We start from the raw sequence: 15960 nt of genomic DNA on the forward strand, positions 1-15960 counted from the left end.
ATTAATGCTAATGTAAATATTAATGTGAATAATTACACCTTTAACTTAATTTAGTATTATGAAAATATAAAAATTTTAAAAAGTGATATACAAGTAAATAACTTGCGTAGTGTTTTTCCTTTCCATTTCAAATGGTCAGATATTATATATATATATATATATATATATATATATATATATGTATATATATATATGTATATATATATATATGTATATATATATATATGTATATATATATATATGTATATATATGTATATGTATATATATGTATATATATGTATATATATATGTGTATATATATATATATGTATATATATATATATATATATATATATATATATATGAAATACACAAACACGCAGTGTAAATATATCAAAGAAACATCTGACTCCACATCACTTCCTCTTGGTATTGCATTGTGCACTATCATGTAACATAAATGGGTATAAAGTGTTAGATGTATTGAAACTAGGTTAAGGTTCATAAATTGTGTTTGGTTGTAGGTGTTGATCTTGGTGGGTGTCTTTGTAGTTTGCAGTTTGGTCGTGGTTATTTGTCCAGTGGATATCCCATCACCCATCTGCGTGACCACCGTGACTGGGACTGCATGCTCTGGTGCTGAAAGGAACAGATAACCACAATGGGGATAAGTTTATTTGTACACAAAAAGACTGAAAGAAACGGACCACCCAGTTAGACAGCGACTACTAACAGTCTCTTTTTCTCACATACTTGCAGGCTTTCACAAAATGCTTAAAAGGAGTACTTCCTAAAGATTTTCCTCTTTGCCGTCAACGATTTATAGCATTCCAGCACTTGTGTGTCTCTTAAATTACAGGTCCCTGGTTTCCTGGTGACGATGGATTCAGAGCCTGAGGAAGATGCTTTGTGTGATTTATAACTATTCCAACGTATTGTTTTTAGGGCCAATCCGAGTCATTTAGTGTCAGTGGTGGAATAATTGCGCGTTCAGTGTCTTCAAAGCTTTGTTTTGGGGCGTAATTAAATATTTCATAGTGACATCTCTTTGGTGTTTCACCTTGCTGTCTTTGAATCCATAAAATAATGTGTGCATTTATGAGATTGTCACTGTTCATTTCAGCCTCCCTTTTCACTTTATTATGATTCAAGACTTTTGGCAGATTAAGCTCATGGGATCCGTGGTAGTTTCCCCCACATGGCTTAATATTTTTTTATATATAATAAATTGCTCCCTGGAGACACATAATGTTTATTGAATTGTTTGGTGCTATGATGCATTACACATGTTAAGTAGAAATGAAATAATAAAAATCCCCAAATGTCCCAGGTCCTTTCTGAATGCCTGTCATATACTAATACGAAACATGTGTCATCCATTTTGTCAGTGTGATAACTAATCAGATGTCGTGGCCTTTGCCCCCTCTCGCTGCAGTGCCCGCGCTCAGACCACCAGACCTGGCTCAGGAGATGTGGCAGCAGTTGTTTTTCAAAGGTTTGTATATTTAGACAAAGCCTCCCAGAGCTGGAGTCCCCATGGCTGTGTTGGTTTGGAGCTGTGTTCAGTGTCATTCCCCACCCTTTGGGCCAAATGTGACAGATGCTTGTGTTTTCCTGGCCCTGGGATCAGATGTCAACTAGCAGATCATATATCAGGCCCACCTCGCTGGCTCTGGGTAGCTTCCAGCCCGGTTTTCTATGCCTGCTCATAAGCAAGATGAGGTTCAAGATGTGCCAAACTGAATCAAACACAATGAAGATTAAACAGGTATTCTAATATATGATTCCAGTGCTATATATATATATATACATATACATACACACCCATTTGTTTATTTTAAAAGAAATCAATAACTAGTTCTTTTTTTTTTAGTTTCTACTCAAAAAATAAATATAAAATACATTTTCTAATACTCTTCTCTAATACACATTGGCCACAATTAAGGACACCCTTTTATTGAATTCTTTTTTAAACCTCCATTTGCCAGTTTAACAGCTCTAAATGTTCTCCTATAATGCTTGATGAGGTTAGAGAACACCTGACAATGGATCAGAGACCATTCCTTCATCCAGAATCACTTCAGACCCTTTAGATTCCCCGCTCCATGTTGGTGCTTCTCCTCTTCAGTTCACCACACTCATTTTCTATAGGGTTCAGGTCAAAGGACTGGAATGGTCATAGCAGAAGCTTGGTTTTGTGCCCAGTGACCCATTTTTGTGTTGTTTTTGAGGTTTGTGTTTGGATTATTGTACGGTTGGATGATCCAAACATGGTCCATTATAAGATTTCTAACAGAGTCTGTCACATTTTGATTTTTTATCTATTGGTATTTGATAGAATCAAAGATGCCATGTATCTAAACAAGATGTCCAGGACCTCCAGCAGAAATATAGGCCCACAACATCAAAAATACAGCAGTATATTTCATTGTACACATGGGTTACTTTTTATCTGTTTGACAATTTGTTTGACAAAGTTTTCTGACCCCGAGACTCAACTATTTTCTGCAATTCTCCAGAGAGTCTTTAGCCACTCAAACTGACCTCCTCACCATGCATTAGGATGATATAGACACACGTCCTCTTCCAGGCAGTTACGTTACATTTTTTGTTTATTGGAAATTCTTAATTATTGCCCTGGTGGTGGAAATGGGAATTTTCACTGCTCTAGCTCTTTTCTTATAGCCACTTCTCTAATTTGTGAAGCTCAATTATTTTTTGCTGCACATCAGAAATATATCCTTTGGTTTTTCTCATTGTGATGGATGATTAAGGGCATTTGGGCTTTGTTTTCTCGTCTATTTATATTTCTGTGAAACAGGAAGCAATGGTTGGATCATTTCATGTTCATAATCACCCTGGAGTACTCAAAATTGTGAATATGAATGGGAAGAATATATATATATAATCTTTTTTTGAGCATATAAATGCAGCCTTAGAGAGCACCATGGTGTTATCGAAAAATTGCACATATTACACTTCAACGCATTTTTTTAAAAATGTTAAGATAGATAGATAGATAGATAGATAGATAGATAGATAGATAGATAGATAGATAGATAGATAGATAGATAGATAGATAGATAGATAGATATATGGGTAAATATGGGTATTGTGCTTTTTCAGGATTCAAGTTTGTCATGGAAGTTTCTGTTTGAGTAATTTAGATGCAAACTGCACTGTAAATGAATGTGAACAGTTCTGTGAGTGAATGGGTGTAAGTGGTAGTTACAGTAAGTACTTGTGAGTCATCAGAAATCACAGTGACCTGTATATAAATATGCAATTTGTTACATCCTCCAGTCTTCAACTGGGATAGTGTAGAGCTGGTGTCTCCAGCCCATGAGAGCCAGTGATCTGATTGACCAAACAAATGACAAACACGGTCGCTGCCTTTGCTCTGAGGGACTGTATGAATGTGTGTGGTGGGGGGGTGGGGGTGGGGGGTTGAGGGTGGGTGGTGTGTGTGTAGTCGATGGGGAGATGCTAGGCTGAAGTCCTAAGCATGGTGGAGGGTGGTGAGAGCCTCGCTGGCCACCCAAGTGGCAGAAAGCCTGCATGTTTTCTGCTGACCCCTACACATTAACAGAACACTTCCTCAATTTGTCTTCTGTGTTCATGAGGCACAAACAAAATTTCCTCTCTTTTTCACCTTCTTTTAAGATGCCGCATCCCCCACAAGTCTCCTACAAACCCTCACGCCCACCTTCAGTGCACACACTTAACAATTAGTACTTTCTTACTGCTGAACAAAGACAGTATGGAAGCTGTGTGGCCTGTAAAGGCCAATAACCTCTAAGACATGTGAGGGACTGTGTGCTCTTTCAAATGAACATACTGGCTGCTTTACTACACTCCCCAGGACGCTTGCTAAATAATGTCCGAGCTTGTTTATCTCGCACGACCCCAGCAAAGTTACAGCCCTTTGACTGGTGGCTCTGTTCTTTCTGTAAGAAATAAATCCAAGGACTAATCAAAGTACTTATCAAATTCTCTAAGATGTAAAGCACTCTAAGAAGATGGATGAGTTGTAACCACCCAAAAATGTCTGAAACTTTGCACTTGTTGAATCAATAATATTTCTACATTTGCAGCATTGTTTCATGCACCTGTGCCTAACTTTTTGGTTTAAATGTGCATTTCTTCTTTGAATTCTGCTGTCAAACTTGTATTTTTAGATCAGGCTTGATTGATTATTTCAAATATATATATACATATATATACATACATACACCCCAACATGCAGTAAATAAGTAGAGAGAGATAAGTAAGAAAACAAAAGGGCCTGATTTCATCTTGCCACCTGCTAGTTTTGTCCTAACAATACCCCTGTTAAAGGGCCACAAACAAAGAAGGCTGACAAAGTTTTTTTAAGCGAGCTATTCATTACGATGACAAAGGGCAAAGAAATACATTATCATACTTAATCTTATCTGTGGCTGTGGGTGGCAGGTCTTTCCCTTTTGAGACTGACGGACCCTTACAATGCCAACATGTACACATCAGTGTGTCACAAAGCACTTTGGGGGCTAAGAATATTTTAAGCTTTGTAAACATTTGCCAAACAACTCCTGAATGTTAGCTGGATGTTAGTGTTTCCCCATGCCCTTATTCACATCAAAACAGTCAGCTACTGCCAATTTCAATATGTGAAATGTGTGTGTATATTGTGTATATTGTCACGTCCAGGGCTGATCTGTCTGTTTTTCCCTATAGTGTGTGTGGTTGTTTACACTTACCATGTGCTTCTCGTTTAGCCTGCACAGAGATTGTGCCCATTTTATTTTTCATCCTTTAGTTAAATTTTTTCCCTCTTCCTCCTGCTTTCAGGCAGCGCTACTCTTCAGCCTTCCGTGCTCACGATCACCTATCGCTGTCACTCCTCTTCTTCGCCGTGCCGCAGCACGCCACCAGTTCCCTGCCTCAACAGCACCCCCGCCTCCCTGTCAGTTTATCTGGGCATTGCATCAGTGGATTTCCAAGTGGAATTCGTCCAGGAGGCTCTTTTGGATCTGCTCCAGACTGCCCTGTTCCTGGATAGTTTTTGTTTGTTTATTTATTTATTTATTTTTCTGTCCTTTGAAATTAAAGCCCATCTAATAAACTGACCTTTTTGAGCACCTGCAACTGAGTCCCAGTCTCGCCTTGACAGAACGATCTGACCACCATGGACTCAGCAGGTGCAGATCCCTTCAGATCAGCAGTCACCCAGCAGGGCATTCTCTTGGGCCAGCATGCCTCTCAGCTAACATCCACGTCCCGGGAGGTTGAGTTCCTTAATGCCCAGTTGTCGGAGCCAACTGCCCAGCTCCAGGAACTTCGAATACAGACATCTGCCAGATCGGAGGAGCCCACTAGCCTTTCCTCTACCCGTCATGACTCTGAGCCTCATGCCAACAACCCACCTCCCTATGATGGGAACCCTAACTCCTGCAGAGCCTTCCTGTCTCAGTGCTCCCTAGTCTTTGCCCTCCAGCCCCGCCGGTATGCCCAAGAAGAGACTAGGGTGGCTTTTGTCTTAACCCTCCTCACAGGCAGGGCCCGTGACTGGGGAATTTCAGTGTGGGAGGCCCGGGCTCCCTTTTGTGCTTCTTTTGAGGACTTTCGACGGGAGATGGTCAAGTTATTCGATCGTTCTGCTCGGGGAGATGAGGCAGCAGCCCAGCTGGCACGGCTATGGCAAGGAGGCCGTTCAGTGACTGAGTTTGCCATTGAATTCAAGACCTTAGCAGCGGCCTGTGACTGGAATGAGGGGTCTTGCAGAGCTGTGTTCCGTGCTGGACTAGATGAGGAGAGCCAAGTCAAGATCGCCAACCAGGAGCTTCCACGAAGTTTTGATGATCTGGTCAACTTGGCCCTCCGTGTAGAGAGCCGCCTTCGCCTTCGTCACCAACAGTTGACTGCTCGCACTTCTTGGAGGGTGGGAGAAATGACAAGTGACTCCTTTTAAACTGTCGTAAACATGAACACATCACTCCAATTCTTAGATCCCTTCACTGGTTGCCGATTTCTCAGAGAATAGATTTTAAAATTCTACTCTTCATTTATAAATCCCTTCATAACATAACTCCTGTCTATTTATCTGAACTTCTTCATCCCTATACTCCATCTAGAAGCCTACGATCCTGTGACCAGGCTCTGTTGGTGGTCCCTCGCGTTAGGCTAAAGCGTAGAGGGGAGCGTGCATTTGCGGTGGCTGGGCCACGACTCTGGAATACCCTGCCTTTAGAGATCAGACTGGCCCCTTCCTTGTCTATTTTTAAGTCCTTGCTAAAAACTTTTTTATTTTCCTTAGTGTATTGACTACTGTGATACGCTAAATTTTGTAAATGGGTGGTTTTAAATTTTTGTCTGGTCTATTTTTCATGTATGTGTAATATTCTTGCTCTTCTGTAAAGCACTTTGGTCAGCCGGGAGGCTGTTGTAAATGCGCTATAGAAATAAAATTGAAATTGAAGCGACTCCACCCCGGTCCTCCCTCTGGCATCTCCTGCTGACCCTGAACCTATGCAGGTGGGACGTCTGCGTCTCACTCCTCAGCTGAAGCAAGTGAGACTCACCCGGGGCTTATGTTTCTACTGTGGGAGGGCCGGACACTTCGTCGGAAAATGCTTGCTAAAAGACAGGGCCCATCAGTAGCCAGGGGGATTCTGGTGGGCACAACTCCTCTTAATTTCCCCCACTCTTCCCGCACACTTCTTCCCGTGGGTGTCCAGTTTGGAGGTTCCAGTCACTCCTGTTCGGCCCTGGTGGATTCTGGGGCTGGTGGTAGTTTCATGGACATGGTACTGGCCAAGCAGTGGGGAATTCCTGCCATTCCCCTCTCTACTCCTATCTCTGTTCGGTCTCTTGATGATTCCCCTATCACCACCATCACTCACCTCACCCCTCCTGTAAGTCTTATTGTTTCGGGCAATCACCATGAGATAACCGAGCTGTACCTTCTTGACTCCCCGAGTGCCCCCGTGGTTCTGGGACACCTGTGGTTGGTGCAGCATGGCCCTCATGTGGATTGGGCCAGAAACTCAGTTTTGTCTTGGAAGCAGTCTTTTCTTGAGTCTTGTTTGGGTTCTGCCTCTTTTCCTGGTGCTGTGTTTCCTGTTGTGCAGGTGGATGATGCTGATCTGTCCAGGGTGCCGGAGGAGTACTGCCATCTGCGGCAGGTCTTCAGCAAGTCCCAGGCAGTGTACCTCCCTCCTCACCGGCCTTATGATTGTGCCATCAACCACCTCCCAGGCACTTCTCCGCCCATGGGGTCAGTTATATTCCATCTCTGGTCCAGAAAGAGAGGCTATGGACAAATATATTTGTGAGTCCCTTGATGATGGTCCCATCCGTCCCTCCTCGTCTCCTGCTGGCATAGGATTTTTCTTTGTTAAGAAGGATGGCTCCTTGCGCCCTTGTATTGATTACAGAGGTTTGAATGACATTACCATTAAGAATAGGTACCCCCTGCCCTTAATTTCATCTGCCTTTGAACTTTTGCAGGGAACCAGGGTCTTCAGTAAGTTGGACCTCCGTAATGCTTATCACCTGGTTCGGATTCGAGAGGGGGATGAGTGGAAGACAGCATTCATCACTCCTTTGGGACACTATGAGTACCGGGTGCTACCCTTTGGCCTGACAAATGCCCCAGCTGTCTTCCAGGCCCTGGTTAATGACGTGTTGCGAGACATCGTTAACAAGTTCGTCTTTGTGTACCTTGATGACATTCTTAGTTTTCCTCCTTCACTTCAGGTACACACCCAACTCGTGCGCCAGGTGCTACAACGGCTGCTGGAGAACCAGCTATATGTTAAAGCGGAGAAATGCGTTTTCCACTCCAAGTCGGAGGGAATCAAAGCAGTTCCCGCGAAGGTAAGGGCCGTAGCCGAGTGGCCACCTCCAGACTCATGCAAGGCACTGCAGCAGTGTCTGGGATTTGCCAACTTCTACAGGCGCTTCATCAGAAACTTTAGTCAGGTTGTTTTACCCTTGACAGCTCTTACCTCCACTAAGGTACCGTTTAGGTGGAATTTGAAGGCTCAGGATGCCTTTAATGACCTAAAGTCCCGATTCATTTCTGCTCCTGTTCTTTCGTTTCCAGACCCTGAACGTCAGTTTATTGTGAAGGTGGATGCTTCTGAGATTGGAGTAGGTGCGTTCTTTTCTCAGAGGTCCCCCAGAGTTGGGAAGGTACATCCCTGTGCCTACTACTCTCACTGCCTGAGCCCAGCAGAACGGAATTATGACGTAGGGAACCGGGAGCTGTTGGCGGTCAGACTGACCTTGGGTGAGTGGCGTCACTGGTTGGAGGGGTCAGCGCAGCCCTTCTTGGTTTGGACGGACCATAAGAATTTGGAATACGTCCATTCAGCCAAGAGGGTGAGTTCACGCCAGGCCCGATGGGCACTCTTCTTTGGCCAGTTCAACTTCTCTCTCTGGTATCACCTAGGCTCCAAAAATGTAAAACCGGATGCCTTCTCCCGTCTTTACAGGGATACTAAGAGAACCAGTGCATCAACTGAAACCATTATCCCTAGAGAAATTGTGGTGGGGTCCCTCTCCTGGGATATGGAGAGGAGAGTGCTGGAAGCCATACGAGAGAGAGAGGTGCCAAGGGGGTGCCCAGAGGGTAGACTTTTCGTGCCAGCTGTGCTGCGCCCTATAGTCCTCCAGTGGGGGCATTCATCCAAGTTAGTCTGTCATCCTGGGGTTCGGAGATCTCTGGCTGCCATCCGCCAGCGATTTTGGTGGCCATCCATGGCCCAGGATGTCAGGCAGTTTGTGTTTGCCTGCCCAATTTGCTCAATTTGAGTTCTAATCAGCCTCCTGTTGGTCTGCTACACCCCTTACCCATCCCCTCCCGCCACTGGTCACACATAGCCCTTGACTTTGTCACTGGTCTTCCGCCATCGAGGGGTAACACCGTAGTATTGACGGTAGTTGACCGTTTCTTTAAGGCAGCCCATTTCATCCCCCTTCCCAAACTGCCTTCAGCTAAGGAGACAGCTCAAGTGGTGGTTGACCACATCTTCCGGATTCATGGCCTTCCGGTGGATTTGGTTTCTGATAGGGGACCACAGTTTGTCTCCCGGTTCTGGAAGTAGTTCTGTCGACAGATCGGGGCCTCTACGAGTCTGTCGTCAGGTTTTCACCCTCAGACCAATGGGCAGTCTGAGCGGGCAAACCAGGTTCTGGAACAAGCTCTCCGCTGCCTGACGTCCCATAATCCGAGTTCTTGGAGCCAACAATTATCCTGGATTGAATATGCCCATAACTCCTTGCCAGTGGCGGCCACAGGTATGTCTCCATTCCAGTGCTCCATTGGTTTTCAACCTTCTATGTTCCCCTCAAAGGAGCCCGATGCTGCTGTTCCATCTGCCTTAGCCTTCGTCCGCTGGTGTCGCCGCACCTGGAGGAGGGCTGAGGAAACCTTGGCTCGGGTTTCCAGACGAACCAAAGCAGCGGCTGACCGTCACCGTATTCCTGCTCCCCGCTACGTGTGTGGTCAGAGAGTATGGCTGTCAACCAAGGACCTTCCTCTCCAGGTGGCTTCTCGCAAGTTAGCCCCCAGGTTCGTGGGGCCATATCAGATCACCAAGGTATTGAATCCAGTGGCGGTAAAGCTCAAGTTACCTCCCATACTTGGTTGGGTACACCCAGTCTTTCATGTTTCTCGGGTCAAGCCTGTGTTTCATTCTCGCCTTAACTCATCTGCTACTAACCCTCCCCCTCCCCGTCTAGTGGATGGTTCCCCAGCCTTCACTGTCAGGAGGTTGCTGGATGTCAGACGTCGAGGTCGGGGTTTTCAGAATCTGGTGGACTGGCAGGGATATGGTCCGGATGAGAGGAGTTGGGTCCTGGCTTGGGATATTCTGGATCGGTCGCTGATCGAGGACTTCAACCGGCAGCGTGGTGGTTCCTTCCCTGGAGCGCCAGGGGGCTGATCTTTCTGTTTTTCCCTATAGTGTGTGTGGTTGTTTACACTTACCATGTGCTTCCGTGTCACCGTGGTGCCCGTCTCCGCCCTCTTGTTTCATTATTATCTTGTTAATGGTCACCATCACCTGCTCTGCGTCATGTTAATCACTCCTTCTCTATTTAGTCTCCTCAAGTGTGCTGTCTGTTGTCAGATCGTCGTGTTGTTCTCGTTTATGTCTCAACTTTGTCCACATCTCTCGTTTAGCCTGCACAGAGATCGTGCCCGTTTTTTTTTCATCCTTTAGTTTAGTTTTTCCCTCTTCCTCCTGCTTTCAGGAAGCGCTACTCTTCAGCCTTCCGTGCTCACGATCACCGATCGCGTCCCTTCTCTTCTTCGCCGCGCCACAGCGCGCCACCAGTTCCCCGCCTCCGTGTGTTAGTCTATCTGGGCATTGCATCAGTGGATTTCCAAGTGGAATTCGTCCAGGAGGCTCCAGACTGCCCTGTTCCTGGAAAGTTTTTGTTTGTTTATTTTTATTTTTTCCTGTCCTTTGAAATTAAAGCCCATCTAATAAACTGACCTTTTTGAGTCCCAGTCTCGCCTTGACATATATATATATATATATATATATATATATATATATATATATATATATATATATATATATATATATATATATATATATTTGTCCATATATATATATAAATAATACATAACATACAATAAGAATGACTTTGACATCACTGGACATTAAATTTTTAAATATAATCAAATAGAAAGCAGTTATTTTAAATAGTCAAAATATTTCACAATATTACTGCTTTTGCTGTATTTTGGAGTCTTCAGTGTCACATGATCCTTTCTTTGATTAATAGAAAGTTCAGAAGAACAGTATTTATCTGGTTTGTATATATATATATATATATATATATATATATATATATATAATGTTATGTGATGGTGTGGAACAGGGATGGTATCAGATGTAATAAAAACCAAGCGTGCTAATGCTCACAGGTGTCAGATACCATCAAAACCTACTTGGCTGGTGGTTTCAAAGCAATTCGTTCATGGTGCCGATGCCTTCATAAGATATATAAATTTAGCCCTGAAGCTTTTGGGGAAAATAAACACCTCTTGGCCCGAGCCTCTCAGCTGTCGTTTGATAGCCGTGCTTCATTCTTTTGGAGCTCACCTTTACAGTGGTAAACACACCTGGGCTGTGGCCGTTTATGTTCAGGGTCTGTGTGATGGCAGATTTCTGGACAGCCCATGGTCATCTCCCTAGTTTATTTATCCAAGGCCTGTAGACCTCGGCTCGGACCTCCCTCAGTTTGTTAGGCTTAAAGGGGCCCCCTACCTCATGGAGCAATTCCTCAGATTCCACATTAGCTCTCATTCCCAGCTGCCCTTACCCTCATCAAATTAAACAATTTGGAGAAATGTGCTCAGTGCTGCTATAGTGTACATGCATGCATGCCATTGTGCTTCCCCAGTTATTTATAGTAAAAAAACTGTATTTGAAGTAATATGTTGACTGTAATCATATTAAAGTCAATAATCATCAAATGACAGGTGGAATAGGTTGGCCATTGTTATATGGTAATTATAGTTTGTAAAAGGCCTTTGAACTCTATTGTACTGTACCTTCACACAAACCTCTATAATGTGTTTGAATTCTCTGTATATAATGTATATGTTTGTAAAGGTTTTTTTTCCTAAAGAGATTAATTGCATCAGTATGCTTTGGTTCACAAAATCTGTGCATCTTATGTGTCATATGACACATTTATAAATGGACCAATCTAGTGATTAAGTATATCACTAGAAGTAGCCTTGAAATGGACTTGACCCTGCCATTATGCAATATCTAAAACCATTATCCTAAACCTGGGGTCATCCACTGCAGGCAGATCTATCAAAGAATGACAAATGTAATTGTCGTCTTAAATTGTTGTGTTTAAAGTGGTGCCTGAGTCACAATGTGCATTGCTTGTTGTACTTGTGGTTTGGTTTGTTTTTGTTTGTTTACGATTTATTTAACCATTTTGAATTTAATTAGAAACTCTTAAAATATAGTAAAAATAGATATTATTGCGTAAAGTCCCGAGTGTATCTTATAGCACACAAGAAATGCAAATTTTGGAATTTCATTTGACATTGATTGCTTTGTTTGACAAGCTCAGCAAAGGACATATATTCTTTTTTTTTATTCTAGCAAGTTTGTTGTTTTCAAAACCATGAAATCAGTTCATTTTGTTCATCTTTATTATTGTATAGTGTTGTTGTATTTTATATTTTATTCACAATTACTTTTACTTTTGTAATTAAATATTATTTTATTGGATTTATTAAAGAGCAGATTAATTTGTAAAGTCTCCCTCTGCATCCGACTGTCAGCATAAAAGAAAAGTGTGATAGCGTGTTAAAATACGAGCTGAGGCTATTGGGAATGTGCAGAGCGGAGCAGCAGTGCAGTGAAACAGCTCCTCTCGCACTTCCCCCTCCCGGCGCTGGTGTGAGGGGCTGCCTGTCTGGGTGGTCTCCCTCTCTCTCTACTTTGGTGAGCTGTTGCTTAGCAGCTAATAATAGGAGATGTTTGCAAAGTAATTTGCCTCTTCCTCGGCCAATGAGAACCAGAGCACTTTTCCATCAAGCCACCCTTTTCAGGGTTTGCAAAGGCGCTACTTCAAATGTTACTGCAACAGGATCAGAGGTAGACTAGCCAGCGGAATCCGCTCGCCACTTTCTTCTGCTTTAAAACGAGTTACGCGCTATAGCTGGACGAATGAAGACTGAAGGATCTATACGGACTCGAGCACATAATGTTGGGATGGAGTTGTCAGACTTTGGCTCAAGGAAAGACTAGAGAATATCTCTTAAAGTTGAACCCGGTGGACGCGCGTGTCGCGAATCTTGGATTATTATTAATTTTATCGCTTTTGCTTAACGCGCCGCGTTTGCATTTAACTTTCTTCAGCGCTTCTTCTTCCTCCCGGTTGGACTATGGACTCGGATCCCAGAGACCCGGGACCGGCTGGTGGTGTTTTAGGAGGTTTACCCCCAAGTTACAATCGCTCTTCGCCGCCTGTGAACTCTGATCTCCGGCGGAGACCCAGTTACTGCTATGCCGCCTTTGCGTTAAAACAGATTTCCAAGGTGATAAACGCTTTTCCGCTGGAATACACACAAACAACTTTGTTGTTCTTCGTGTCCGTGGTGCAATATATTTATATTTCAGGGAACTTTTAAGGACTTTCTAATCTATTTTTAGAAGTGTTGCATGGAATTTACTCTTTTTTTTTTTTAAGCTAGTGAGAAGGAACTGATCAACAGGCTAAATATGCATATGAAATCGGTTCAGGAGGAGAGTAAACGACGCTAAATATGAGTGCGGACAGGGATTTCTATGAATGAAAGCCGAGTCTTCATTCATTTAGCTCTTCTGTCCGCGCGTTTTCAAGCTTTTCCGCATTTAATTAGTCCCTAATGCCGACTCAGTGTTTAATCTGGTTGGTCTAGATACAATATAGCGTGTTTGTTTGACAATGCGCGCGTCCTGCTGAGGAATTCACTGATTAAGTTTGATCTGACAAAGCATCAGTGAAGCGCATGAACGCTTGGCTATGTCAAAACTCCCATGAGTGAAACCAAAACATGTCCAGTTATACTGCAGCTAGGACTGACAGTTAAAGGAAACTTTTGAGGTAGTTGCAAAGCCTCAATACACGAATCTACATTTTTGATCAAATTGCTTATAAACGTGTTTGCTTTTCTGTTACAGCCAGCCAGAAATGCTTACAAATTCACTTTCCGTGTAACATGCTGCTGTGTGATAACAAGAACCAAGTATCTTGAAACTGTTATAGTTTATTGCAAGGCATGTTTGACAGCTTTTAGTTTAGGTTACATGATCCAATGTGTTTTAACATTCTACATGTTAACGCTAAAGCTTTTAATGAGCTTTTATGTAATGTTGTACAATAGATTGTTAACACTCATAATTTGAATAAACCATTTTCTTTAATAAGAGATGAGCAGCAAATCCAGACCAGATGAGAAAACTCATGCCTGTGAGATGTTTGGAGAAAGTCCTTTAATACTCTAAGAGTTTAAACCCACTTAAATTGAAAACAAATTCTTTGAACTTTTTAGACCTTTAAATTGAATTATGACAGAAAATTTCAGATTAGGTACAATATATATATATAAAACATTTTAACAGACCTTTGAAGTTGTCCATCTCATGCCAAGTTACCATAAACTGAAACCGGTTGGATTTTAGTGTTTATCATAGGTTATGTTGGATTAATAAGCAAACTGAATTCTTTGAACTTTTTAGACCTTTAAATTGAATTATGACAGAAAATTTCAGATTAGGTACAATATATATATATAAAACATTTTAACAGACCTTTGAAGTTGTCCATCTCATGCCAAGTTACCATAAACTGAAACCGGTTGGATTTTAGTGTTTATCATAGGTTATGTTGGATTAATAAGCAAACTGAATTCTGAATTTGGCTCCGGTATTTGAACTGAACCTTAAAATAATTAACATTATTTTGCGGAATTTTTGTTGTCAAATATCTTTAACATTCTTTACTCATTTAGTGTCTCATTTAGAAAAGTCTTAAAAAATGTAAATAATCTGACTGGTAAATATTGATTCATGTGTTGTCAGGACAGTTCACTATCCTGGCAGGGCACCGTGTGTTACAACTGATCTGAAATAGCATCACTGTACATGTGAATAAGCGTTCCTCTCTTGTGTCTCAGGGGAAAGCTGTGGGACAGAAAGCGCCACTGTGGATTCGGACGACGTTCCAGGCTTTTCTCTTTTCTCTGGGCTGTCACATCCAGCGACACTGTGGAAAAGTCCTTTTCATTGGACTTCTTGTGTTCGGAGCCCTGTCTGTTGGTTTGCGGGTCGCTGCCATTGAAACGGACATTGAGAACCTATGGGTGGAAGGTAAGTCCGAGCTTTCATGTTTTGCTTCTGTGCTGAGTGGTTTTATTTCTGGGGCTGATTGGTGAGGAGCTCTGAAGGAACAAGTTATTTGTGAACTGCATGCTGTGACATCACTTTACATAGGGTCAGAATAGACCTCTCAATTTTAGAACTCTCTCCCAAACAAGCTGACTTAACTAAGCTTAGCTAACTTAACTGATTCAAAATGTGATTGTGGTGCAGTTGTTGGGCGATACAGACCCAGACTTTGTGTGGGCTTCTGATATGAAGTCTCAGGATCTTTGAGCGGATGTAGACCGTGGGATCTGGAATTCCATATCTCCTGTCATGCACACGTAGCATTCTTTTTCCTAGCGCATGCAAGCCTTTTCTTGTTCTCTCCCCATCAGCATATATTGTTTGGGTGCTATGTGTGATATTTTTATTTTTCTCCATTTTCCGTTTGACGTCCTTTCCGTGCACCTCACTTATCTGTGCATTTTCAGGGAGCTTTATTTGGTTTTCACACTGCGAAATTCCTTCTAAGCCCCCTAGGCTTTCGCCACACTGCTGATCCCCAGCACAGATGGGCTGTGTGTGAATCGTTAGCCATCTTTGAGGTGCTGACCCTCCCCCTCGTGCTCGCTGTGTGGTCCTTCACTATTCTTGGATTCCATTCAACAATAAAGGCTCCCCCTTTGCCAAAAAAAAAAAAAGTGAATACAGCTGAAGTTTACCCACCTGTTTCACACTCGTGCACACACTCATGCACAAGCACATCAAATGTCATTATTTTACACTTTTTTTGGGGGGGTTTGACTTGAAAATAAAACGAAATGTTGTTCATGGTAGCTTAGCATTGGTTTGATTCAGAAAAATTGTGGGACCTTTTATACATGAATGCTTTTTGACAATATCGTTATCAAAGATATGTTTTCTGACTTGATAATTTATAATTATGAAATCTTCAGATCTGTAAAGGAGGTGATATATGAACAAATGGTCTCTGGTGGGAACGTTAGCTGGAGTTAAGCAAAGGGAGTTGTCAGTGAAATTTGTGTTTTAATGTAAAGCAGGCATAAAGCATGGGGCTCCTGGACTGAAATGCCAAAGTACTGAAAAGGA

The 15960-nt window shown here is 42.6% G+C and overlaps 1 protein-coding gene across 2 annotated transcripts in view; it reads left to right on the plus strand.

Moving 5' to 3' along the window:
* Nucleotides 1–1608: 1608 nt before the first annotated feature.
* LOC132154805 (protein patched homolog 1-like) overlaps nt 1609–15960 on the plus strand; it is a 37070-nt gene continuing 22718 nt past the window's right edge. The window contains exons 1-2 of one of the 2 annotated variants that reach the window (XM_059563475.1): nt 1609–1748; nt 14664–14856. In XM_059563475.1, coding sequence (XP_059419458.1) covers nt 1611–1748; nt 14664–14856 — 331 coding nt within the window. In that variant the 5' untranslated portion in view covers nt 1609–1610. Of the gene's footprint in view, nt 1749–12519; nt 13044–14663; nt 14857–15960 lie in introns of those variants that run through there. The other variant, XM_059563474.1, reaches the window with a different exon arrangement.

This window comes from Carassius carassius, chromosome 12 (assembly GCF_963082965.1).
Source record: "Carassius carassius chromosome 12, fCarCar2.1, whole genome shotgun sequence".
NCBI lineage: Eukaryota > Metazoa > Chordata > Actinopteri > Cypriniformes > Cyprinidae > Carassius > Carassius carassius.